Raw genomic sequence first — 26,585 nt, forward strand, 5'->3', positions numbered from 1 at the left:
CACCTCGGAGACTTTAGTTAAGGGATCGCCTAACCCCTTTATTGCGATCCTTGGCAATTTTTGATTTAGACTGAAGCTTTCCATTCCTTTTTAGGATAGTTCTTAAGCATGTTTAGGTCACTGAGGCAATATCCCAATCACTTTAAGACACCTAGTTCATTAGACACCCACATAAGCACACTTGGTCCACTTCGTTCGCCCTAGCACACTAGGACACACCCTAGGTCACCTTTAGATGTTCCTGCATGGTTTGCATGGTTGCATGACTCGTATTTTTGGTGGTTACATGGCTCGTATGGCTTGCATGTGGTTGATTTTTATTTTTTGTTTTAATTATTTTTTATTTTTTATTTTTAGGTGTGTGATTTAAATTTCTTTTGATTTTCAATTTCATGATTGATTTTAATCTTTATTTTATTTTTACTTTATTTTTCTTTCTATTTTTATCTTTATTTTATTTCTTGCATGAGGAAACGGTTGCCATCTATTTGGAGGGAAGATTACCAAAATTTTAGGAAAAGGAAGAGATTGCTGCCCATAGAAAAATATATGGAAACTTCCATACAGAAAAGGATTTTTAGAGAGATGCAATCTCCATGGACAGACAGATACATGGAAAGAAAGGCAAGATTTTATGATTTTCTAATGGGATGCACAAATAGCAAGGAGATTCGATACCGAGATCTGGCACTAAAATGAAGGCATGCATTGCATAAAAAGAAAGAGAAAAGAGAGGAGGAGTGAGGCCAGCATATTGGAAGGATTCTAGGATTGTGAAGGGCAGAGAGAGAAGTCTTGAAAGGAAGAGGAAGGAAGCACGGAAAAGACCAGTGGAAAAATCTGAGGATACAAAAACCAGTGGAGATTTTCTCACCGGAAGGAAGTGTTTCCAGGTATGTTTACTGTAGACCCCTTCTTGATTCCGATTATCCTTTTGATGTATGAATTTTCGTTGGATTTTGAGTCTCGTTAGGATGCTAGGGGATAGAGTGACAAAGGTCATATGTTTGTCTACATTGGTACTTGATTACTTCTATAGATGTTGTTGATTTGTCTCTTTGGAGTTCTCTAATTTTGATTTAGGGATGAAAGGTTTTATTTTTCTTAATTTCCTATGCATTACATGAGAACTATGGCTATACTTGTTTGCTAGAATCTACTCGTACCTTTCTCACTATTCCAAGCCCATTGACAAAGCAATGGAATGTGGCTTGGCTTGGTTATTCTTTTTTTGTTTTTATTTTTATTTTTTTTTTATCTCTAATCTGTTTTCTGGAGCTCTTTCTCTTTGTATTTGTTTCTTCTTTTTCTTTTTCTAGTTTCTTTTTGGGGATACCTTGTCTCCGTTAGGCAGCAATTTCTGGAAGTCTTGGAATAGGAAGAATTTTGTCCGGCCAACGTTCCACCTCATCCGGATGTCTCACATCAGGAATTCTGTCCCGCTGCCATTCCATCTCATCCGGATGTCTCACATCCGGAATTCTGTCCAGCCACAATTCCATCTCATCCGGATGTCTCACATCCGGAATTTTGTCCCGCCGCCATTCCACCTCATCCGGATGTCTCACATTAGGAATTTTGTCTCGCCGCCATTCCATCTCATCCGGAATTCTGTCCGGCCAACGTTCCGCCTTCTCCGGATATCTCACATCCGGAATTCTGTCCAGCCGCCATTTCATCTCATCCGGATGTCTCACACCCGGAATTCTGTCCAGCCGCCATTCCATCTCATCCGGATGTCTCACATCCGAAATTCTGTCCCACCGCCATTCCATCTCATCCGGATGTCTCACATCCGGAATTCTATCCCGCTGCCATTCCACCTCATCCAGATGTCTCACATCTAGAATTCTATTCGCCGCCATTCCATCTCATCTGAATGTCTCACATCCGGAATTCTGTCCCACCGTCATTCCACCTTCTCCTGATATCTCACATCCGGAATGTCCAGCCAACGTTCCACCCTCTCCGGATATCTCACATCCGGAATTCTATCCGGCCGACGTTCCACCTCCTCCTCTATTTACTTCTTTGATTGGGAATTTATTGTTTTTAAATTGAATTTTTGAATCATTTTTCAACTAAATATTCTCAGCATCAAAAAAATTCATCTTTAATAATCCCCTGCTGCCATTTTTCCTCTCGGCATGCACTTTCACTATTTTCTTTGACTTTCAACCATTTTCTTGATCTTCTTGATTTTACACAAGCATGAACAAAACTCCATAATTCCAAGTCATGGAATTTATGGAATCAACTCATGCAAAACCAATTAGGGCATTGGAGGGGGGCCCGACATTCATGATATTCTCTTCGATAGTGTCTGTTTGATAATTGATTGATTGTGCTCCCTCTTTGTGTTATATATGAGATTATTTTGAATTAGTTATTGAGCTAACTTTGTTTCCCATAGAGGAGTATTAGCTTGCTATCCAGGTACGCTCTCCATCTCCCCACTTTCGAAATTCTATGAATATCCATGTCTTTGTGTACCATGCACTTGCTTGATGACATGCTTGATTGCCTTGATGAATATTTGATGCTTGTTTTATTATCTTGGATAAAACACATGTTGTGTGATATATTTCTACACTAACTTTTATGTTTTATGATGGCGCTTGAGAAGTCGTTCAGGTACTTACTTCGACTCTATCTTATAATTAGATTTTCTTGTTAGATATGCCATTTTTTTGTAATCACCTTAGTCAACCCAGGTATCCTCAATTAATCAATTAATTGCCACACTTCCCCCGATTTAGTCAGTAGAAACCTCTTTAGGGCTTAGAGGGGTGCTACCTCCTAGAGGTACCTTCCCAATAAGTAACCTGATCCCCGGACCTAGACTCGGGTTTTTCAAAGACATGCTTTTCCAAAAATTATGGAGTCGCATTTTAGGGTTTTTCTTTCTTGTTTTATTTTCCCTTTAAAATAAAAATAAAATAAGTGGCGGCTTCAACTTTTCTAAAATTAATTTTTCACAAATAAAAAGCGAGTCTCGCCGATCGAGTGGGGACGCATATGAAAAATGCGGGTCCACAGATAGTCTTTTTTGGGAAGCTACCTGATATAAAAGACTACAACAATAGTCTCTTTGGATTTTAAGGAGAAGATATACATGAATGTTTTGGGGTTTCTTTCATTAAGAGAGGCTTTTGTATTATAGAAAGTCAATGAAAGAAGAAAGAAAACTTTTTCAAGTTTTTGGGTTTCCAAAATTGAGTTTTTTCTTGAACTCTATTGTATTTTGTAATCTTGAAAGTATCTAATGAGAATGTCTCAACTTGAGATGTTGCTCCCATGGATGTAGGTTATAAAACCGAACCATGTAAACTTGTGTGTCGTGTTTTTTTTTTTTTCTATTCAAGTTATATTTCAACAACATTGTTCTTGTTGGTTTTCTCTTGTGTTTTATTCCTAATCACTACAATAACGTTTTAAGATTTAAATTGAGGAAATATATGAGAAATGATCTTTGACTACCCAATCCATTATCTAAATGATTAGTTTGTTCTTTCTTTTGTCATCTCTTCATCTTGGTAATTTATTCCCATTGTTATTTTATAGGAGAAAGAAGAAGAATTGAAAAGTTTATCCACCACCACCAAAGTCATTTAACTAACCTATTTTTTTATTATACTTTCAATTTTAATTTTTCCTTTTTAAATATTAAATTGAAATTTTTATTTCTCTTTTCTATGCACTTCAATAATTTTTTTTTTCTTAAATTTTTTCCTCATAATATTATTGTTATGATTATGGAATTGTTTTAATTCATATATTTATCATGGCTTTTTTTATTATTTAAAAAGTCATCTTTATTATATTTTAAACTTTTTTTTTTTTTTTTGTGAATTTTTTCTATGAAAATCATATTCACTAGTAAGGAGAAAAGAATTATCGTCTTATTTTGTTTTTTTGTTTTTTTTTTAACCTTTCTTTTCATTTTTCTTTTGCTTTTTTAAATGGGTTTTGTACTTTTATTACTTTTTTTTAATAAAATGTTTATATGTCTATTGACTTTTTTTTTCAAGTGATATAACGTTAAGTTTTTAGGGAAAAGTGTATTTTGACTCACTAATATGAAAATATATGGAAAAAAAATCTTAAAATTTTTAAATTAATATTATCTTTATCTATTTAAAAATAATTTAAAATACATGCATTTTTTAATAAGTCATATAATTATTTCCTAAAATGCCCATTTTACTTAGTCATGTCATTAACAACCATTTACAACTAGACTCTTCCATGTAAATATTTCCCTTCATTTTAAATATGTTTTATTATTATTATTTGAGATTTTTTTTTTCTCTGGAAACAAACACCTCATAGGAAAAGTTGAGACTTTTTTTCCCTCCATAAACAAACATCCAATAGTAAAAGTGAGATAGTTTGAAGAGTGTGAACATTATAAATAGTGAAACTCTAGTGGACTGTAGATGAGTTTGAATTTTGTTGAGAATAAGGTTTATAGTTTTTTCCATGTTTCTTTAGGATTTTTTGCATTAGGGCAAGTAGAGGTTAAATTCAAGGACTCTGATTATTTGAACATTTTCTTTGTTTTTGGCTTCATATTCAATTCAAGATATGGAAATAAAGATAAAAGGTAATATATTATTGTTTTTAAATTTTTGTCATGTAAAATTCCTGATATGATTATTAAGGGCCAAGAATATTCGAAAAGAAAAAGAAAATTTCAATCTTAGCATGCCATGTAGCATTCCCCTTTATTTATAACCCTAATAATTTATTGTCACTCTAGCAATTTGTGCAAGTTGTTTTCCGGTTCTTGTCTTGGGTTTGCACTTTTTCTATGTTGACATTTTCTCATGGTTAGTAAAAATTAAAGTAAGATATTGGTAGTCATCCTGTAATTCCATATTGATGAAAAATGAAGGTAAGATAATGATTAATGTCATCACTAATAATAATAATAAATATATTTAAAAGAAAGGGAAATATTTACATGAAGGAGTTTAGTTATCAATTGGTATTAATGACATGACAAATAAAAAAGGTATTTTAGGGAATAATTATATGACTCATTAAAAAGTGCATATATTTCAAAGAATAATTATATGATTCATTAAAAAGCGCATGTATTTTAAGTTATTTTTAAATAGATGAAAATAATATTACTTTTGAAAATTTGGGATTTATTTTTTCCATATATTTTTGTTTGAAAAATTAGGCACAATATTTTTATAGTGATTCGGTACAACCCAACCTACATCCAGTCTCCTCTAGCTTCCATCCCAAGCTTGAGATTCCACTAATTTAAGACTTCCAAACCAAGCTTTCAAGCAATACAATTGGATTATGGTTCTAATCCACCATATTGGACTTTTGACTCTAAGCACCCTTTACAAACCTTAAAAGATACCTCACTCTTGAATAACCCCCCAAGTGATACCCCATACTTGAGAATCCCTAAGTGATACCTCACACTTAGATTCTTCCTCTCAAAGATTTACAAATGAAGATAATAAAAGATCTCACAAAATCCTAGTATAAAACTTTAAGGTTTAAATGATACAAGAAAATTATGATTGAATGGTGCACTAATGATATGCAAGTTTTAGAATAATGGTGCACTCAAAACACTCTCCCAAGGCTAAAATATATTCAAGAAATATTTAGGAAGGTTAAGTTTATGAAACAATAAGGATTGAGGCATTTTTATAGAGGAAAAATGTCAAACTAGCCGTTAGGGGTTCAATTAGTTGAGCTGGGGGTCGATCGATTGACTAGCTATTAGCATTTAATGCTTGACAGGTAACCGTTGGACCTTGACCGCCTCTTGACCGGACCTCAACCGATTGAAGTGAGGGTCGACCAATTGAGGTTCAACCTTGATTGGTTGAACAACCGTTTTGAAAGAGAGAAGCTTTTTTTTGCATCCCTTGACCGGTTGAGTTAGGGATCGACCGATTCCTCATCCGGTTTAACTAGTTGAGCCATTTTGGCTCAACAACTAACTTTTTCAACTTAAAACCTTTTAAACAAGTTTGGAAAACATTTGACATAAGGTTTTAGTTGAAAACATGAAATTGTCCAATTTTAAAGGATTTAAAATGAAAAAACTCTTAGATGATTTTGGTACATAAGTAAGGAATGTAATGCATGAAAATCATAGTGCACCAACAACCTTACAAAGAGATATTATAAAGCTTGAGTCTTGAAAAACACTTCTCTCTGAGGTTGTCTTCTTCCATGATTTCTCTTTGGTTTGATTTGTCTTTGTGATTGCCACTTTGAAAATCGTCTTGCCTAAATACACTTGAAAATATAATCATTATTCTAAACCTTATTTTGTTATCATCAAACCAAGATTACCAAACCTTGGTTCACAATTTTATATTAACGAGTCAAAACCCAGTTTTTCCCAAGTTTTATCTTCAACTCTCAATATTTATTTTATATTTTTTCTTGAAATTATCTTTATTATGTTATCCAGATTAAAAACAATGCTCATTTTTTTTGTTAAATTATCTTTATTTATGTTATTGAAATATGATAGCATATGTTCATTTTTCACTATTACTTTTTTTTTTTTTAACTTTAAATAAAAATTTTAAATTTTAATTAATTTTATCATCAATATTATTTACTAATTCAAAGTCATTTTATTAAACGTTATTTCATTACTCATTTTGTAATAAACTCATATTGGAAACTTTACTCAAGATGTTGTTGAATTTAGTAAGTATTATCATTTGACCATGTTTTTGGAAATTTATTTTTAAAAACTGTTTTTTATTTTTTTACTTAAAAATAGTTTTTAAAAACAAGTTTCAAAAAACATAGTCAAACGAGCCCATATTTTCATTTTGTTTTAAAAAATTTGTGAAAACAACTTCCGTTTGTTCTCTAAATCTTGTCAACTATAAGTTTTTTAAAAAATAAACAAAAAGTTTAAAACAATTTTTAAAATACAAATAAACTTACTTTGATTGGAAAAAAAAAATTCAAAAACTTAAAATAAAGTTAGAGTCAGTTGGTCATATGATTTAAAAATAATTTTTGTTTTAAAAATTTCTAATACTTTTTACCATTATTTTCCGAAAACAATTTTTAAAAACAAAGTAAAATAGATTTTTTTTTTTAAAAAAAAATAAAAAATTGTAAGTTTAAAATACAAATAAACTTGTTTATTTGTATTTAAACAACCATGTTTTTTTTTAAAAATTATTTTTAGAAGAATTTTACATTTTTAAAATTTTTATGTTTTATATTATTTTTCTTTCTTTAATTCTCATATTTTATATTTGATTAATTTTAAATTGGGAAATATAATTTTTGAATTTTAATTTTTTTCCTTTTGATTTCAATTTCTCTTTTCTTTTATTTTTCTTACATGGTTAAATTTTTTATTTAAATTAAAAAAAATCAATTTATTCTATAAGCTTCACCATAAATAAATAAAATAAAAATAAAAATAAAAATATATAGAGATCACATTATTTTCCGTTACATTTTTTTTAAAATTGACATTTAAAATTGTTATTTTCAATTATATTGTTTACCCAATTGACACATAAAAGATTGTTTTGACCGTTCGTTAATTATTAATTTATGAATTTTTTTCTTGTTTTCTCTCTATTCTTATATAAAATAATATTTTCTATATATTATGTCATTACCATTTTATTTGAGACACAGCCAACCTCTTTATTCTAGTAGGGGCAGTTTCGTCCAACCATATTACAACGGCTCATTTTTTTCATGAGCCGTTGTCACATTGAAAAGAAAACCCTAATTTTTTTCTCTATATAAATCCTTCAAATCTTCTTAGCCCTTCATTCAAATCTCTCTCAAGCGACCATACAGCGATCTTGCAGAAATCCTCTCTCGTTTATTCATATTCATGATTTTCAGTCTATTTTCAGTCTAACAGTTCTCAATTTTGCAGGATCCGATTAGTTTCTTGTTATTCATTCTTTGTTCTTGTGTATTTCTATTTTCTGTTTTGCTCTAACAATATGGATGCAGGATCTTTGACCTCTTCGAACAAATACCAGTCTAAATGCCCGGACCAAAGAAGGACTGTCAGAGAAAATGTAAGAAAGTCGTACCATCTTTTAGAGTTTGGTTGGGTTCTTTTCCTTCAGTTCGAATTTTTATGTCCTGTTCTTGAATTGATTTCTGAAGACAGGTTTTGTTTTGATTTAAGAGCGAAATCTGGGTTCTATTTTCCCCCGAATTTAACTTCTGAATCTGGGTTTTGGTTTTAGGATAATTTCTAGTGGGTTTGCTTGGAAAACATAGATCTGTTTCTTAAATCGACATCTGAAGTGGGAGCCTTGTTTTGATTTAGATTTTTGAAATATGGGTTTTTTTTTTTTTTCTGATTAAACTTGCATGGTTGGGTCATTTTTCTGATTAAAAGCTTCTTTCCTATTTCCCAGTTGGACAGATTCATACCCAACCGGTCAGCAATGGACTTCGATTACGCTCATTACATGCTAACCGAAGGAAGAAAAGGTAAAGAGAACCCAGCTGCTAGCTCTCCATCCAAGGAGGCTTACAGGAAGCAAATGGCCGAGACCTTAAACATCAACAGGACCCGGATCCTTGCCTTCAAGAACAAGCCCCCTACTCCAGTCGAATTGATTCCACAGGAGTTCTACTCTGCAAGTATTCCTCAGCAATCCAAAGCCTCAAAGCCTCGCAGACATATTCCTCAGGTTGGTATTTTTTTCAAACCCTCCATCGCTAATCTTGATGCTTGCAAGTAGGGGTAGTTTCATTTCCTAAATTTGACTGGTTGTTTTTTTGGTTTCTGTCAATTAATTTGTCTATGTTGTTTTTTGGGTGTTCTTATGATGCTATATTTTGGATTAAATGTATCAGACTTCTGAGAGAACATTGGATGCTCCTGACCTGGTGGATGACTATTACTTGAACTTACTGGACTGGGGTAGCAGCAACGTTCTGGCTATTGCTCTTGGAGGCACTGTATATCTATGGGATGCTTCAGATGGTTCTACCTCAGAACTTGTTACGCTTGAAGACGAAAGCGGCCCTGTCACAAGTGTCAGTTGGGCTCCTGATGGAAGACATATTGCCATTGGCTTGAACAACTCTGATGTTCAGCTATGGGATTCAACAGCCAACCGTCTGGTATGAATTTCAACTTTGAATTGAACTTTGAATCTTCGTTGTACTTCTGGTTTTTCCCCTGTTTCTGATGACCTTCTGTATGATTTCTTATTTCTTGGTGTTCTCATTTCTGCAGCTGAGAACTCTGAAAGGTGGCCACGCATCAAGGGTGGGCTCCCTAGCTTGGAACAATCACGTCCTTACAACTGGAGGAATGGATGGTAAAATCATAAATAACGATGTGAGAGTAAGATCACATATTGTTGAGACCTACAGAGGACACCGGCAAGAAGTATGCGGACTGAAATGGTCGGCCTCGGGGCAGCAGCTAGCCAGTGGAGGCAATGACAATTTGCTATACGTCTGGGACAGGTCCTCGGCATCGTCAAATTCGCCTACACAGTGGCTTCACAGGATGGAAGACCACACAGCTGCAGTGAAAGCACTTGCATGGTGTCCCTTCCAGGGCAATTTGCTGGCCTCTGGCGGAGGTGGTGGTGATCGGTGCATCAAGTTCTGGAACACTCACACGGGTGCCTGCCTGAACTCGGTGGACACTGGCTCACAGTCTGTGCTCTGCTTTGGAACAAGAACGAGCGTGAGCTCCTTAGCTCTCACGGTTTTACACAGAATCAACTCACTCTGTGGAAGTACCCATCGATGGTGAAAATGGCAGAGCTTACTGGTCATACATCCCGAGTCCTTTTCATGGCTCAGGTACTAATATAAAAATTCCCTTCCATCTTCTTGTTGGTGATTTTCGTAGTAGCCAATCTGCGGGTTCTGATTTTTCCTTGTTCTCTTTTACCAGAGCCCAGATGGCTGCACAGTGGCATCTGCCGCAGGAGACGAGACACTGAGATTTTGGAATGTTTTGGGACCCCAGAAGTGGCGGCTAAGCCTGCCCCAAAAGCACACCCTGAGCCATTTGCTCATTTGAACCGGATCCGTTAAGGTGGGGCAGTGAATGGGGAAACCCACTCAAAGGTAAAAAATAGTCTCTCATGAAGTTCTCCGAGACTTGAAGAAGAAAGACGATTCTGATATTTCCTTGAATTTGTGAATGGGAAACCCACTCAAAAGGTAAAAGGTAAAAAAAAAATAATACTATTTTCTCTCATGAAGTTCTCCAAGACTTGAAGAAGAAAGACAATTCTGATATTTCCACCATTTTTCTTGCAGACGAATGGTGGGGGATGCATTGAGAGTTTTGATTATATATGTATATACTTTTGTCGAAAAGTATGAAGGATTAATCCGGTTGTACTATTCAGATATTTTTCATAGTGAAAGCTCTCCATCATCTTCGCCCGTGGATGTAGTCACTCGGTGACGAACCACGTATATCTGTGTCTTCTTCTTCTTCGAAATCTTGTGATTATCTTGACAAAATGACCCCTGTTTGGAAGCAAAGAAAGAGATATAAATCCCAAAATAAGGAAAATCAGGAAGGAAATTCCCCTTGATTAGGCGATTTTTTTTTTGAAAATTTTCTTTTCATACCACCAAACTGATGCGAATTTTTTGGACCTAAAAAATTATTTTCTGTTTTAATCTTATAGACAAATTTTAAAAACACATGTACAAGTTTTTGGGCAATAAAATCGAGTTTTGGGTCAAAATAATCTTTTCATAGAAAAAATATGAGGCACCTTATTAGAGTTTTGGACCAAAATAACCTCCCATTATTAAAAATAAATAAATAAAATAACGTTTAGCCTTTTTATAAAACTTATATTTTTATTCAAATTATCATGTATTTTTCGGTTGAATCGATTGAGGCCATTTTTGACCTGAATCTCGGAAGGTTGGTTTGGCCCACAAAACCTAATCCCAAACATGAGGGGGCGCTCACATCCTACTTTTCACTCCACGTTAATCTGGTACGGGCCTACGTGTTACCAAATCCGTGGGACTCATGGTCAATGAATCTAAGATCCGCCAATTACATTTATCTGCGACAAAATTTTCAAATTCATTTCCCCACTAGTAATTGGCCACGTCATCAATGTTAAAAAATCTTGGCCTTTATTAAAATGCTCTTCGTATCTGCAGCCGCAGAGAATTCCCCCCTCTATCTTCTTATCTCCTCCTACAAGGCTCGCAAGGGAGCTTGAGGATTTCAGAATTGGCGAGGCACTGGGATTGAGGTTTTGAATAATCAATACAACGCCGTTATACCCTGGTGCAGTGGGGGCCCATCCATGGGACAGGTCTTGGACAAATTTCAAGGGAAGGTATTATTTCTGTGAAGATTTGGATTTTTTCGTCTGTTTGTTTCCCGAGTAACTGGAGGAAAAGAAATTTGGACAGGTCTTGGACAAATTTCAAGGTATTATTTCTGTGAAGATTTGGATTTTTCGTCTGTTTGTTACCCGAGTAACTGGAGGAAAAGAAAAGAAGGAACACACTAGTAAAACCTTGTTTGTATTTATTCATTGCTTGGTTCCCGAGCAAATGCGGGGGGGGGAGTAATATTTTTGCCTTCTGGATACAGTTAGAATTTCAGTTCTGTGGAATTTGGAAAATATTGCTCTTGCTGTGGAGTTACGTTTTTTTTTTGGAATTGGGATCTATTTTATTATACAAATCCGATTCGAGTTCCATTAATATGTAAGGCTCTTAGCGTAACTCGGGAAAACGAGAGACAGGTAAGGAAAAGAAGGGAAAATGTTGAGAATTGCTTGAGAGAGGGGAACTCAATGTTCGAGTAATTTTCTGATTTTTTTTTTTTTCTTTCTCTCATTCTTTCAAGATCCAAAATGGGGCTAATCGTCAATTCTATGGTTCTTTTCTTTTTCTCCACTAAGTTCCTTTACTTTCTCTTCCCTTGCACCGATTTTATACGTTATCTGATAGTTGTTTGATTGTTCCTAAGTAGGTTCTTCTAAATCTGCACTTTAATGAACAATATTCCTGCCCCTTTGATCTTTACATTAGGTTGTTGTTTGGTATTTGGGAAAAATAGATCCTGGAAGCTATTGAAAATCTTTGGTACTAATATTATTGCAGCACAAGAGCATAGCCTTTTGTTGATAAAACATCCATTGGCTTCTTCAGAGTGATGGAAAATGGCTGCCTTTTGGGACATGATTTCTTAGGAATAGGCTCAATTTTCCTGCTTTATTTATCCTGACTTATGTATAAATTTCAATTTTATCTTCCCCCAACTTCAATCACAATTATATGCAATCTATTTCAGGAGGGTGGACCATTTCTCTTCCTGATTTCATTTTCAGTTGGAATGACCAAACTTGCAACATGTTTTGGAATTATCATTCCTCCTTGCTAAGATACTGACTATGCTATCGCAATATCATCGATATATTTGAAGTTTTTGAGTGCCTGCTGATACAAGCAATGTCTGGTATCCTTTTTTGATGATGAGGGTAGGAATGATAGTTTGCTTGCCAAATTAATGGTAATCACAGTATTGGTTTTAGGCTCTGTTGTCTGACCCAAATCAGTCAAATATGGAGAAGTCTCTTTGATGCATTTGTACAAATCTTGGTACCATAATATTGAGATTAGCTTATCTGTGATCAAATGTTTTTTCAAACACCTTAGTTTATATTATCCATTGGAGGATATGTTACTCATATGGTACTCTTCTGTAGGATGACTGCTAGCCAACTGGCAAGCTATGTCTTGTGGTTCTTCTAAGGGGGAAATACCTACGAACCATATTCTGAATGAGATCATGGACTGTAAAATTCTTAACCTTTCCTATTTCCCTCTACGGACATAAAGCTGCATTCATGGTCCTTTGGAATGGTTTAGTTATAGTATTCTTTGGCCCAATGTGAAATGTCTTGGAAAATGTGAAGAATTCGTGAAAATTAAAATAAAGATAGCAAATATGCTTTAGAATATGAACAATTTCGATAGCATTTCTATGGTTGAGATCCAAATGGAGTAATCAGTTAGGCCCAACTCCTAAATATTGTTTTAAACAACTCAACTGTTATTTATTTATTTTTGAACGACTTTATTGAATTATTGTCTAATGTCTTGAAGGGTGGTAGTTAACACTTCCATCAAAATGCCTCAAAGCATCGTGCAGCTTCCTGGATATTTCAAAATTTTCCATCAGTGGGCAAGTTCCTGGCATTTGAGGAAGTTCCATCATCTTTCTTTATTTCCTCTAAAAATAGAGAAAAAAAAAACAGATCTTTCTGATTCCTTTTTGCTTATATGTTTTTTTAATGATATTGAGAACTAAAAATCCTTCCCCAACTATTTAGCTCAGGTTTTATGGAACTAAATATGATACATCAAGGTTTGGATTATTTAATGACTGGATCTCAACTCTCTTTGTGCCTTGATACATTCTTGGAAGGCCTATTGTTTGCTGGGGAGTGGCTTCCTTCAACCTTAGATGATAATTTTGGCAGTTAAGATCACTTACCTATTGGTTACATTTGAAAATCATGCTACCAGTTAGTAGCATTTCACAATTCCTTGTATGAATATGGATCAGATGAAGAGGCTAGAAGCGCATTCTGTTCTGGTTAATGCACTTATCATTAAAAAGTTGGCCATCTAAGAAAAACTAGGTTAATTCCTAGTAAGGAGATAATAATCTCATTTAAAAATACTTGTACATAGCCGTGATATACACTGTTCCACTACCAAGTTGGGTTCCTTTCATGCCCCTAGTATGAGGGTATCACTGATATAAAAAACACCTAAGGCAATCTTTTACAAGTACTATGCCTAACACAGCATCCCAACAATCTCAAAAGACCAGAAGCTGCTCCAAGTAACATGGCTAAAATTGCAGCCTGGGGTTTGTGTCATGATGCAGAACATAATGTAACCTCAGCAAAGGTTGAAAACAAAGATTGTCCCATGTCCATATCTAGTTTGTTATCTTAATCTTCTTTACTTGTTCATGTCTGATATGGAGGACATATGAATCCTGGAGTTTCTACAAGTACAGATTTTTTAGGATTGGAAACAGCTAGATTTGAGCCACTTTAAATATTATACTTACATGTACATACATTATATCACATTGGTTCATTAATTTCATATCTTGATAATCATCCCTTGTTTTAGTATTTAGCATTCTTATTCAGAAGTGCAATGCTCTGCACAGGGAAGGAATGGAGGCAAAGACAGATAAGAAAGATTACTGATAAGGTGTTTGATCATATAAAAAATGATGATGGAAGGGCTAATTTGACATTTGAAGATCTATATATTGCTGTCCTACTTGTGTACAAGTGAGAGGCTTGTCTATTCATTTACTTTGGCTCTACTTCTATTGACTTTTAGAAAGCCAAAAGCTTTTTTTTAGCTCAAGAAGAGCTTTGCTACCTGTTGAGCTTAATTTTGTTAAAAGAGCTTTTGGCTTAAACAAGGTTAATATGAACGTGTGCATGCACACACAAAAATTCTAAACCTGTATTTTAGCTAATGCAAGAAGCTATTTCTGTTTAATGAAGCTTCTGCAATGCTATTAGTATTTTTTAATTCTATAAAGTTTTATTCCTCATTTCTCTTATTCTTTAGCTTTTTAAAGTTGCATTATTAACCTAAAGTTAATTTTCTGGTTGTAGTGATATGAATAAGAAGTTGCCTGGGCCTCATTTTGATCCCCCCTCCAAAGAGCTTGTCAGAGAGAAAATTCAGGTACTCGATTGATAATCCTATAGACTGATGAAACCCACTAATATTTTGGCGTGGCTTTTATTGCAAAGTGATGTAATTACTCTTTCTTGAAAATTTGTTTGGTTGAATATATTCTTAGGAGTATGATATCAATGGAAAAAAGTTGATTCTTGAGATTGTGAAAAGAAAAGTAATTTAGGGAGGAAGATGAGACTTGGAATATAAGAGATATGCACTTCTTGGTCTTCTCTCAGTATTCTCCAAGAGGCCTTAAGGATTCCACTTCAAGAAATAGAAGGAATCCACCTTGTAACAAAATAACGATTGTAATTGAATTTTCTTTGACTCAAAATTTCTGCCTTCATGGAAAACGAGAATAAATAAACAACAGTGCTCTTGTTCTAAGAAATTCCACTTATAAAACAACAGTTCTCTTGTTCCAATGTGAAATGTATTCAATATGCCTTCTGTAGAAAAGAGATTGAAGAATAAAAGGTTGAAAAATTCTTCTTAAAAATTGTATAGAGACATGTACACACACACACACACATATATATATATATATATACACACAAAAATCCTAGAACCCAAGTTCGGGACTTTCCCAACTCAATTACAATAAAATCCCTTTGATTATGGGATTGCCTGCCTAATTCTCTATTCAGAATCACAATTTTCCTAATTTCAATCTTCCACTCCCCCTCAAGTTGGTGAATAAATGTTTTTCATTCCCAGTTTGGATATGCTTGCTTGAAATTTTGTACCGTTTAAATCTTTTGTGAGTATATTTGCAAGTTGGCGGTCAGTAGATATATAAGGGTATAAATCAATCCACTGTCTAGTTTCTCTTTGATAAAATGCCTGTTAATTTTTGTATTTCGTTCGATCGTGTTGCACTGGATTATGTGCAATACTGATTGTAGATTTATTGTCATAGTAAAGTCCCATTGGCCTATCCCATTTTATCTTCAACCATAGTAGTTCACAGACTCCTTTGGTCATTGCTCGGAATTCTGCTTCTGTGTTGGACCTTGCTACCAAACTCTGTTTCTTGCTTCTCCATATCACCATATTCCCACCAAGAAAGGTGCAATGCCCTCATGTTGAAAGTATGGAGTTAAGACTTTATTATTATTATTATTATTTTTTGATAAGTATAATTTGATTTTAGAGTTAAGACTTGATTGAAATAGTCTTTGGCATTATCGGATCAAAACCTCTTGATAGTGACACCAAATTGGTTTTCTACCATGTTATGAAAATTTGGAAGAACAAAACTCACATAAAATTTGTGTTTAAGTACGAAAATCCAAGAGACCCTCGTGGAATCATCGATAAAAGATATGAACCAATATGCACTAGATATATTAGAGATAGGGGAAGGACCTCAAATATCACTGTGAATTAAATGAAAATGTTCTGAACTTCTTTTATTAGATGGGAAAGGGTGAACGCGTGTGTTTTAGCAAGTTCACATACATCACAATAGAAGCTCTCAACATTTAATTTATTGAATAGGGAAGGAAACAAAAGCTTAAGAGTTTGAAATGATAAATGTCCAAGCCTATGATGATGAAGCCAAATTTTTTTTTCATTTAAAAGATGGTGCTTTGAAAGGGAAAATACAGATGACTCACTTGGTATCTCAAGGTAGTATAGCCTGTTCTGTTCCTTAGCAAGTCCAATCCTCTTTCCCAAGTCTTGGTCTTGAAATACACAATAAGTAAGAAAAAATGTCACATTGCAACCCAAATCTTGTGTAAGCTTTTGTATAGAAACAAGATTAGTGGACAACTTTGGAACATGGAGCACATTTCTGAGTATGAGTGTAGGACTAATTTGGACATCTCCTAAACCCGCGATAGAGATTAAGGAACCATCTGCCATGGCTATTTTCCTACTACTTGGACAAGGGTTATAGTTTTTAAATTGGTGTGACGAAATGGGTCATGTGATTTGTGGCACCTAAATCCATAACCCATGATTTGACAAAGATTTCATCCGAGACTTTTAATCCAATGGAAATAGGAAACTTACCTGAAAGTGCTAGTGAGTAGGTGCTTGAAGGTTTCTCAAGAGTTCCCAACAAAACTCTTATTTTTTCAATCTCCTCCTGATTGAATCTGCCCTGTTCCAGGGATTTTTCTTCATCTGGCTGAGTAGAGGACAAGTTTGCTTGCCCATTATTCCTCTATTGTCCTCCATTGTAACCCCACTCTTTGCTAGATGTAGTTGGGGTTTACCGTGAAGTTTCCAACATTTTTCTTGTGTATGTCTAGGTTTTTGACAGTGAGTGCACCATAAGTTGTCCTTGTTATCACGGTTTGAAGCCTTTGACTGATCAATCCTTTTGTTATTCGCAATGCTAGCCTTATGATCATTGCCTTTGTTAGCAACCATAGCTGAGCCTTCCATATTCTAAGGTTCAAGCATGCCACTCTTTGCTAGATGTAGTTGGGGCTTACCATGAAGTTTCCAACATTTTTCTTGTGTATGTCTAGGTTTTTGATAGTGAGTGCACCATAAAAAGGAGAAGAAAAAAAATTGTGAAGACAATGAAAATTAGATTTGAACTCAATAAATTCTTTCTCCAATCCTTCTACATTTTTTTTTGTTTTTATATAAGAGTGAAGAATTAGAAAATATAGATCTATCTAGGAAAATTTTCAAAATATAGTTCTCTAAAATAAGTTAGAGAATTGTTATTAAAAACAATTATCAATTGTTTTTAGGCATAAAATTTTGTTTGATATCTCAAATATGAAAAGTAATTTTTTTGACTTGTTTTTATGATAGTACTTCACACTTATGTACAGTACAAAAGTTTTTTAAAATTATTCTCTATATTTTTAATTATTACTTAAAATACTGTACAAAAAATAATTGAAATTAACTAAAATTTGTTTTAAAAAAACTATCTGTTTTAAGAACAAAGTTACCAAAAATTGTTGTTAAGTTTGTTAAACATGTTCTTTTAAGAATAGTTTCCAAATACGCCCAATAGTTTTTGCTGCAGTTCATTTTTCTTCGTCTATCCACAGCAAACCAAATAAGAGAATTAGGATTCCTTAATATTTCTTCCATCATCGTTTTCCTGGGACTTTCTGAGATCTACATGGAGCCTTAGGGTGGGTAGGGAGGCATTTTTTAAAGTAAAGTGTAGCAGCCTTGTTGTGAACTGGAGCTAAACCACAGCTTTTCATTGTCTAGTGATGATGATTTTGTCACTAATGACAGCCAAGAGTGCATAATGAATACCCATGACACTACCTGTAGTGTCCGGTCTTTACACGAGTGTGAACCCCTCCTGTTTTATGATTTGATGATTCCAAATTGAAGGAAAAAACAATTGAGCGAACAGTGTTTTTTCTTCCCTTTGGCTTCTATGATTCGTAAACAAAAGGATAAATAAGTAGATTGTTTTGTTTGCAGGAGTGTGATATCAACTTGGATGGAGAAATTGATCGTGTAGAATTTGGGGCATTTATTCAGAAGCTAACAGTTGACACATTCATCACGGTTAGTCAGGGGTTACTTATTACTTTGGTTGTGGCACCAACAGTTGCAGTCACGACAAAGAGGGCAACTGAGGGCGTTCCAGGAGTGGGGAAGGTGGTGCAGCGGTTACCCAATTCAGTTTATGCATCCCTCATCACTCTTGCAATTGTGCTGTTCCAGAGATCAAGCTACGAGGTGGTGTAGATTGGTTTGTTTCTTTTTAGTTGAATTGTATGTTTGTGTGTAAGATGACTGATGTTTGTTTCCAGTTAAAATTTATATTGCATACCAGATACTTGCACCCTGGTAGTTGTGTATACAAGCTTTTATAATGATGTAATTCTCTGTGGCTGTGTGCTATTCACGAATAAATGCTTCCGGTATTACTATTATTATTATTATTATTATTATTATTATCATATTTGGTGGAGCATAATATGGGCTCAAATGGGAAGCGCTCGCTTTTAGAAAAATGTGCAACTTAATATGTTAGCTTTGGTTATAACACCCAAGAGATACCACAGATACTGTTATTTGTGCCTCCCAAGTTCGGGTATGAGGTTGATTGAATGATGAGAAAACCTGGAAATACAAAGTCACCAGGCATTTGAGGGCAATTATTAAACTGATTTTGCTCAAAAATTGCTTGTTCATCCATATCCATCGTTTTAATAAGAAAGTCTGATAAGACATTGTATATGTTGACATTGCCAGGACAACTGAGCAGTCAGAATTAGAGAATGCACAACCAGGATTCAAATAAGCACAACCACATCAAGGGCAAGAAAGCTTCCCATACAGCAATAGACAGACTGATCCTTGGATTGGAAACTATTCTAAAACACTCAGCTCTTCCCCTGTTGATCACCCAAGTCCACCAGACCTGCAAGCTGGTAAATCGTTGTACTGGAAAATAAGAATCATTTACACTGGCTCTATTTTCATTCATCTAAACACCTGGTGAGAGTGTAGCCCACATGATATTTCCAGAGGTGAAATGGCTGGTTGGTGATATTATGGTGAATTCAGCTTTTGTAGCTTAGCTTTGGCCGAATTAAGTTGCTCTGTCCAAAGAATTAAGTGAAAAGCATCGTTATAATTTATACATGGAAAAAGAATGTAGGAGGTGCAGGTGGAGTTTCTTACTCTGTTCAGAAGCTGTAGCTTTCTGGATGGTCGTGCGGAAGAAGAGATTCCCATTTTTCTGGTACACATTCTGTGATCAACAAAAGGGAAAATAAAACAATAAATAAATAAAAAAAGAAGTTATTTTCCATGGAACAGCAATCCTCTGGATCTACACTACTATTAGAAGTCAATAGCTGTAAATTGTAAAAAGGTTGTCCAAATAAAAACACCCCCATAAAAATAATGAAAATCCTAGAAAACTAATAACCAGGGCTCATCAAACTAAAAAACTTGATAAGCATGGTCAGTCCTATAAAATTAGAATCCTTTTCCATTCAAAGCAGGATGGTAGAATTACTAATGTCCATCACCTAGGAACAAGAACATGCACAAGATCAAATAGAAAACAAAGGCATTACTCAAAATGACTCAGGAAAGCAACCCTCTATTGTTGGGTAGGGCCTAAGAGATACCCAAAATAACCATCCAAGAAAACGATGCATGGGGCTCAAGGGTGTTAAGTCCCCTCGTTTGGGGGACTTTTCTTTATCTACTTGCTTATGATAGGTGAGATAAGAATGAATATATTAATAATGGCGCCAAGTGAAAAAGTGGTGAAAATCTATGCATACATGCTATATCCAAGTCATGCTAAAATGAGAAAAAAAATTAAAAGGAAAAACAACCAAACCCTTTTAATTACCCCCACTCCAAAGCTATCTAAAAAAGTTGATAAAAGAAAGACTAACATTCCCCACCCCTTTCTAAGCCACAAGAATAAAGCCTTTAGAAACAAGTTATGCACAACCAAAACTGACATCTCCACTCCTTCAAAAGTTCTCCTGTTGTGCTCTTTCTATATGGACCAAGATCAATGCAAAGGGTCTCAAGCTCCCAGGCAACTTGCAGTTACCACAAATGAATAAGCTACCCCAGCTAAGCAGTGTCTCTCTGACTGAGGGGAAAGAATTCAAGACACCCCCAATGGGTAGAAAACCATAGACCACAAATTTAAAAACCTGCTTACAAAGAACAAGGACATGCCATACATACTACAGGGGCAACACCAAATAATCATATCCTGACCTCTCTTCATTAGCTGATTGATTCTAAAGATCTTTTGCCCAGTCACCTCCCAAACCAAAAAGAAAGACATCACCCTGGATGGCACCCAATGTTTCAAAATCTCTTTAGCTGAGAAGGTTGAGAAATCGCCAGAGTCAATGATTTGTGGCATCCACAATGCCACTTACCACAGAGTTCAGCAACTCCAACAAGCAATCACTGGAGCCACCTCCTAGTCTACAATGGCACCATATGAGCCTAGGATTCCAAAAACTACACTATGAGTCTCGTTAAGAAACCATAGAGTTAGACTAAACAATGTGTGAGGAAGATCTATTTCAGGGCTTTCAGCACACTGAGATATTGATGGTGGTGATATTTAGTTTCATTTTCCTCTTTTAAGGTGCAACTATTATACTCCCTGTTTCCTTGGGCTGCACCTCTTTTCTGGAACCTTTAGTTCTCTTGGTGTATTTCCTAAAAAATTCCTCCTAAATCTAGGAGATTAGGATTCAGAAGTACCAACTTCCACCTTGTTATTGGCCTCTGGTGTCTGTCCACTCTCTGCTATGGCAAACAACGTATGAAAAGTATTCAACCATCCAACACTTAGCTCTCTTATCACAACAGATAACATGTTTTTGCTTGTCACAGCCGCTTAATTCTGTGGGATCTATAAAGAGGTCTAGGTCATGGATATAGCAACATCCTTAATGATTAACCTAACTTTGATGTCAATTACAGGGTCTTTGGGCCTTACCACAGCTTTTTTCTTCTTAACCAAATGAAAAACCTATGAACACAGCTTAGACTTAGAAGAGAGCCCAATGCGGAAAATGCAATCAATGAAACTAGAGTCTTGCTTTTTTCCACCCACTTTGTCCTTATTGTGTCTCATGCTTTCACTTAATTACACAAAATTACACAACCTGTGCACATTATTTTTTATCAGGACTCATGAAATTCTATGCAAGCCCAAGTTAGGTTTTCAATTCAAGAATTCTATGAACAAGTCATTTGGGGATTCCTATAAATGAAATTCAAGAAAACCCAAGTTCTATTTTTTCAATTTGAAGCATTTTTAACACCCGGGTTCTGTCTTTTCCTCTTTCTTACCTATCTATTAAAAAAAGGAAAAATACAAGTCTCTTCTATTTGAAGATTTTCAACATCTTCTTGAAGAAGCAATCATAATAAGAAAAATCTTCTGGTGTTCGTCGACAACAACAAATTAAGAAAAAAAATTGAAATGGGTACTTATCAGAACTGCATAATAGGCTTACCCTGGAGGTGGGAAGATTACTGAGCTCTCCAATAGCAATCTCATGGCTTCTTATCTGAAAAATGCCGATAACAATCATCCTCATCATTTATCATCTATCTTTATATATAGAGAGATAAGATAGTAAGGAAAAATGAAAAACAGAGAGAATCATGCCTGCTTGAGGAAGTGGAGTTTGGGATCTGAAGCAGTGGGCGAGGAGACTGCGGGAGAAGGCGATGAAGCAGAAGCCGCCTCCATTGGCATAGAACGAGGATGAGAGTTGGGCTCCCAAAGCCCACGTCCCCTTCAAAATTGATGGAAAAAAATGGTAGGGGTAAAAGCGTATTTTCACTTGTCAGCAACGTTAAGGCTTATCGGGCGATACCTAACTAAAAATCCTGATACAAGGGTATATTAGACGGGATGATACTATTTGAGAGTAAATATCCACATGCTTATCATATGCTCTAACTAATAATCCTAACAAGAAACTTATATTAAAGGATTTATATGATATTGCTTTAAAAACGTTTAGAAATTAAATTGTAATTTCCTCATTATTATTATTATTATTATTATTATATATTCATTAATTTTTTTATGTCCTTTAAATATATCAAATTATATCAACCATCATTTTCGTATTTGTTTTGGTATATATGTTATTTCTTTTAATAAAACAATTTGAATATGTGTATTATTACTTGTTTTAACATTTTCTAAAGTTTATTTTAATATATTTACAAGTTTTGATTAATTTTCGTTTCATTGAATAAATAAAAAATAATAAATACACACATACTTTTATGCTAGGCTAATTTTGTTTTGAAAAATTTTGGTATTAATTGACTTAATTTTTATATTTCAAATTATTTTTGAAATTAATAAACTCTTTAAAAAGTCAACATTGAATAAATTAATTGATAAGTATAAGGGCCATCTATAATGAAATTACATTAGTTGGAATATAAGTCGAAACATCTTCCAATTGGGTGCAACTATTAGTAAAGCAATCATACTTCCTTCAACTAATGTATTTATTACAATTTTTTCTACATAATTATTGCAATTGGAATACTATTATTACTCCAAATAAATCAATTTCCTTTTTTTTTTAAAAAAAAAAAAGAGTCAAAGATTTTTCTTATTCCTATATAATTTTCATGTATATGAATGTTTGGAAAGTGTTTTAATTCTATTTTTAAGTCAATTGGAAAGTCATTGATAATTTCCTAATAAAAAATATTTTTATAAGGGAGTTACCTCTTATTTAAAAGGAAACATCCTATTGTGAAATATTTTGTTACAAATAGGCATCTTTGACAATTATACAATTAGTTTTATTTATGGAATCTTGTTATTTAAGAAAAAAATATAAGAAGAGATTTTGACCAAAAAAGTGAGTCTCTTTTTTGGGTATATTGGGATTTGAGAGTTCTAGGGTTGTACTCTCCTTGAATAATAATGAAAGCTCTTCTTTATCTTTGCCTGTGGATGTAGCCTTTAGGTCAAATCACATAACTTGTGTGCTTTGTGTGTTTTTTTGTCCTTGTTCTCTTATTCTTTTGTCCCAATTATTATTCTTTGTCATGATTTTTCACAACAAATTGGTATCAAAGTACAGGTTATTAGACCTAGAATGGAAACAAAGTTTAAGGTTGAAAAGTTTGATGGAAGAAATGATTTAGGTTTATGACGTGTTAAAATGCGTGCCTCATTAGTTCAACAGGGATTGTCCAAAGCATTGAAAGGCAAAAAGGTTCAACCAACAATTATGTCTAATGAAAAGAAGGATGAACTTTATGAAGAAAGTGTAGTGTTATTCTATTGTACTTGGGTAATAAGGTACTTCATGAGGCTATAGAAGAGAATACGATTGTCAAGTTATGGTTGAAGTTGGAAAGTCTATATATAACAAGGTCTATTACAAATGGATTGTATTTGAAGAAGTGATTGTTCACTCTCTCCCACTACAAGAAATAGAATAATTAACGACAAAATTTTTAGATTGGGAAAAAAAATTGTCCCTAAATGTATCAATTAGCAACGAAATTAAAAATTGTCTCAATATTTTTATATACATAGTTTTAGAGACGAAAAATGTATCTTTTTGTTTCCAATTATATTAATATGCAAACTTTCAAAAAAAATAAGTTGTTCATAATCAATTTTGCGACGAAAGTAGAAATTTAGGGATGATTTTTTTTTTTGTTGCAAGATATATATTTTGGCGATGAAATAATTTATTTAATGTTTTGTTACTAAAAATGTTATAGAGATTTAGAGACAAAAATATAGCTTTTGTCGCCAAATATACTGATATGAAGACATTCACATAAGTAAGTTATTCATAAAAAATTTGGCTATGAAAGTAGACATTTAAGGATGATTTTTTTTTTCAAGATATATATTTTGACGATGAAATATTTGTTGAATTTTTGTTAGTAAAAATGATATAGAAATTTAGACACAAAATTTGCCACTTATGGTTATTTTGCAACAACATGATATTTTTATTTTTATATATTATTTTATATTTTTATTAGAATATATTACTAAAATTAGATTGAACAATATTATATAATATTAAAATATATTTAAATTTAATATATTACAATCCATATATGTAGTATGAATTTTCTACTCGAGTCATTAAATTGGATGAGAATTTGATATGAGATTTTAATATGTAAAATTCCTTTGCATTGATTAGTCTTCTATATAGTGAGTTTTAAAATTTGTTTAATTAAATATGTGTATGACATAGTTACACTTTTGTAATTGTAATATTTTGTTACATTAAATACTTTCAATTAATGTTATATGATCCAAAAATAATATTACATTTTAAATATTATTTTATGTTTTTATTAGGATATATTACTAAAATTAGATTGAATAATATTATATAATATTAAAATGTATTTAATTTAATATATTTGTAGACCACCCCTTGGGCCCTCTTTCTTTTTGGGCTGTCTTTGGTGGGCTTGGCCTTTTTTTAAAGAGAGTAGGCTCATTTGAGCATTTATTTGGGCTACTCTCCTTTTGCACCTCATGCTTGGATCTTCTTCACCATCTCTCATGGACGTGGGCCCTTTTCATGCATGGACATCCACCTATTCCATGCATGGCCTCCTCCCAAGGTGAGTTTTATTTTGCTATATTCTCTTTTCAAAATTTCCTCCTTGGAAATCTTCCATAGGCGAATAAAATTCCAGATTTAATAAAATTCATGCTGCCATATTTTCTTCTTGGCATGCATTTTTTATGATTTTTAAAATCATTTTCTCAAACACCTTGAGTTTTCAAATAACTCCTCATTTTTCAAGAGTGGGTTGGGCCCATTTGGACCTTTCTATAGTTTTAGTCAGTTGCATTTTAGGGACCTCATTGGGGGGCCTCATTTTTAGCTCCTTTGGGCCAACAGTCAGGGAAATTTTTTTCCTCTTAGTTTTTTTTGTAGTCGTAGGGACCACCTTAGGAGGCCACACTTAGGTAGAGACAGATTTGAAAATTGAGAAATTTTGAATCATGAATAATATTGAGAAAATTATTTTAAATCAAGGAAAATGAGAAGATTTATTCATGTTTATTAATGGTAGGTGAGAGTTGGGAAAACTATTCTAAATTAAGGAAATATTGAAAATTTTTATTTAAAATTAAAAGAAGTTTTAAAAAAACTTATTAAATAATAGAAATAATGTAATACCCTAGAATTAAACTTAAACCTAAAATAATGTAATAGCCCAATAAATAATAGAAATAATATAATTCATGAAACTGAACATGTTATGGCCGCACATTATAATATAAATCCACACGAAATGCAATGACCACCATGCATCAATAATTCCTTAAATAATCAACTTAATGTACTTTGGATGTTCGATAAAATTATAATAATCATTCATTTAAAATGTTGGCAGTCCTCTTTATGGATCAAACAAAGCCAAACTAATTCTAACTTTTCCACATTAATCAACAGATTACAACTAAAACTACAAAAGTGAAAACATGCAAAATATGGCACCAATTTAATTAAAGTTATATATATAAACAACTACAAATTAAATATTGATGCTTCAAAACTAAAATTAGCAAACTTTAAAACAAGTGTGGACCCGCATTTTTCACGTGCGCCCCCACTCGATCGGCGAGACTCGCTTTTTATTTGTGAAAAATTAATTTTTGGAAAAAGTTGGAGTCGCCACTTATTTTATTTTATTTTAAAGGGAAAATAAAACAAGAAAGAAAAACCCTAAAATGTGACTCCATAATTTTTGGAAAAAGCATGTCTTTGAAAAACCCAAGTCTAAGTCCGGGGATCAGGTTACCTATTAGGAAGGTACTTTTAAAAGGTAGCACCCCTCTAAGCCCTCTAAAGGTCTCTACTAACTAAGTTAAGGGGAATGTGGCAATTAATCGGTTTAATTATGGATACCTAAGTAGGCTAGGTGGTTCCAAAAAAATAGCATGCCAAACAAGATCAAATCATAATAAAGGAAGGTTAGGATGCGTACCTGGACCGCTTCTCAAGCGCTATCATAAAACATCGATGGTTAATTTAAACAATATATCATCCAGCATGTATTTTATTAGAAATAATCAAACAATGAAACATATATATCAGAACAACCAAACATTATTAGACATAAGCATTATTTCACAATGACAAGCATATTCACAGAATTCAGAAAGTAGGTGATAGAGGACATACCTGGATAGCATAGATAATTTGTAACGTGCTTCCTCAAGTTGTAAGGGGTTAGATAACAAATAATAAAATATAGAAATCCTAGCATGCTCGTTATCTAATTAGCATAGCAAAAGTGATCAAAGTATACAGAATCATCAATTATCACATACATCTTGTATATAATTCCTAAAAAAATAGATAGACATGATTTCA

General features: G+C 33.7%; 3 protein-coding genes and 1 long non-coding RNA gene across 5 annotated transcripts; 3 read left to right on the forward strand and 1 right to left on the reverse strand.

Moving 5' to 3' along the window:
• The first annotated feature begins 7,818 nt into the window (after positions 1-7,818).
• Positions 7,819-10,472, forward strand: LOC117932231 (cell division cycle 20.1, cofactor of APC complex-like). Its single transcript, XM_034853361.1, is given in 8 exon segments — positions 7,819-8,060; positions 8,409-8,687; positions 8,854-9,123; positions 9,239-9,668; positions 9,671-9,819; positions 9,914-9,980; positions 9,983-10,192; positions 10,285-10,472. Coding segments are annotated over 7 exon segments (1,347 nt in total). The 5' UTR covers positions 7,819-7,982; the 3' UTR covers positions 10,057-10,192; positions 10,285-10,472.
• Positions 10,473-11,209: 737 nt separating this feature from the next.
• LOC117932232 lies at positions 11,210-18,635 on the forward strand. Of its 2 annotated transcripts, none has more exons than XM_034853363.1 (4): positions 11,210-11,339; positions 14,209-14,330; positions 14,667-14,739; positions 18,151-18,635. In XM_034853363.1, exons 1-4 carry the CDS (start codon positions 11,307-11,309, stop codon positions 18,418-18,420), a joined length of 498 nt encoding a protein of 165 aa, XP_034709254.1. In that variant the 5' UTR covers positions 11,210-11,306; the 3' UTR covers positions 18,421-18,635. The 2 variants fall into 2 exon arrangements, with proteins under 2 accessions (XP_034709254.1, XP_034709253.1); XM_034853362.1 differs by lacking the exon at positions 11,210-11,339 and adding an exon at positions 12,720-12,809 and having other exon boundaries at positions 14,204-14,330.
• LOC117932234 lies at positions 14,746-17,241 on the forward strand. The gene is made up of 2 exons (XR_004654124.1): positions 14,746-16,785; positions 16,890-17,241. It is a non-coding gene; the product is annotated as an uncharacterized LOC117932234 (long non-coding RNA).
• A 187-nt stretch (positions 18,636-18,822) lies between the features above and the next one.
• On the reverse strand, positions 18,823-21,968 carry LOC117932233. Its single transcript, XM_034853364.1, has 4 exons — positions 21,848-21,968; positions 21,693-21,746; positions 19,363-19,432; positions 18,823-19,280 (listed from the first exon to the last, which is right to left on the reverse strand). Exons 1-4 carry the CDS (start codon positions 21,935-21,937, stop codon positions 19,231-19,233), a joined length of 264 nt encoding a protein of 87 aa, XP_034709255.1. The 5' UTR covers positions 21,938-21,968; the 3' UTR covers positions 18,823-19,230.
• Positions 21,969-26,585: the final 4,617 nt, after the last annotated feature.

This window comes from Vitis riparia, chromosome 15, assembly GCF_004353265.1.
Source record: "Vitis riparia cultivar Riparia Gloire de Montpellier isolate 1030 chromosome 15, EGFV_Vit.rip_1.0, whole genome shotgun sequence".
NCBI lineage: Eukaryota > Viridiplantae > Streptophyta > Magnoliopsida > Vitales > Vitaceae > Vitis > Vitis riparia.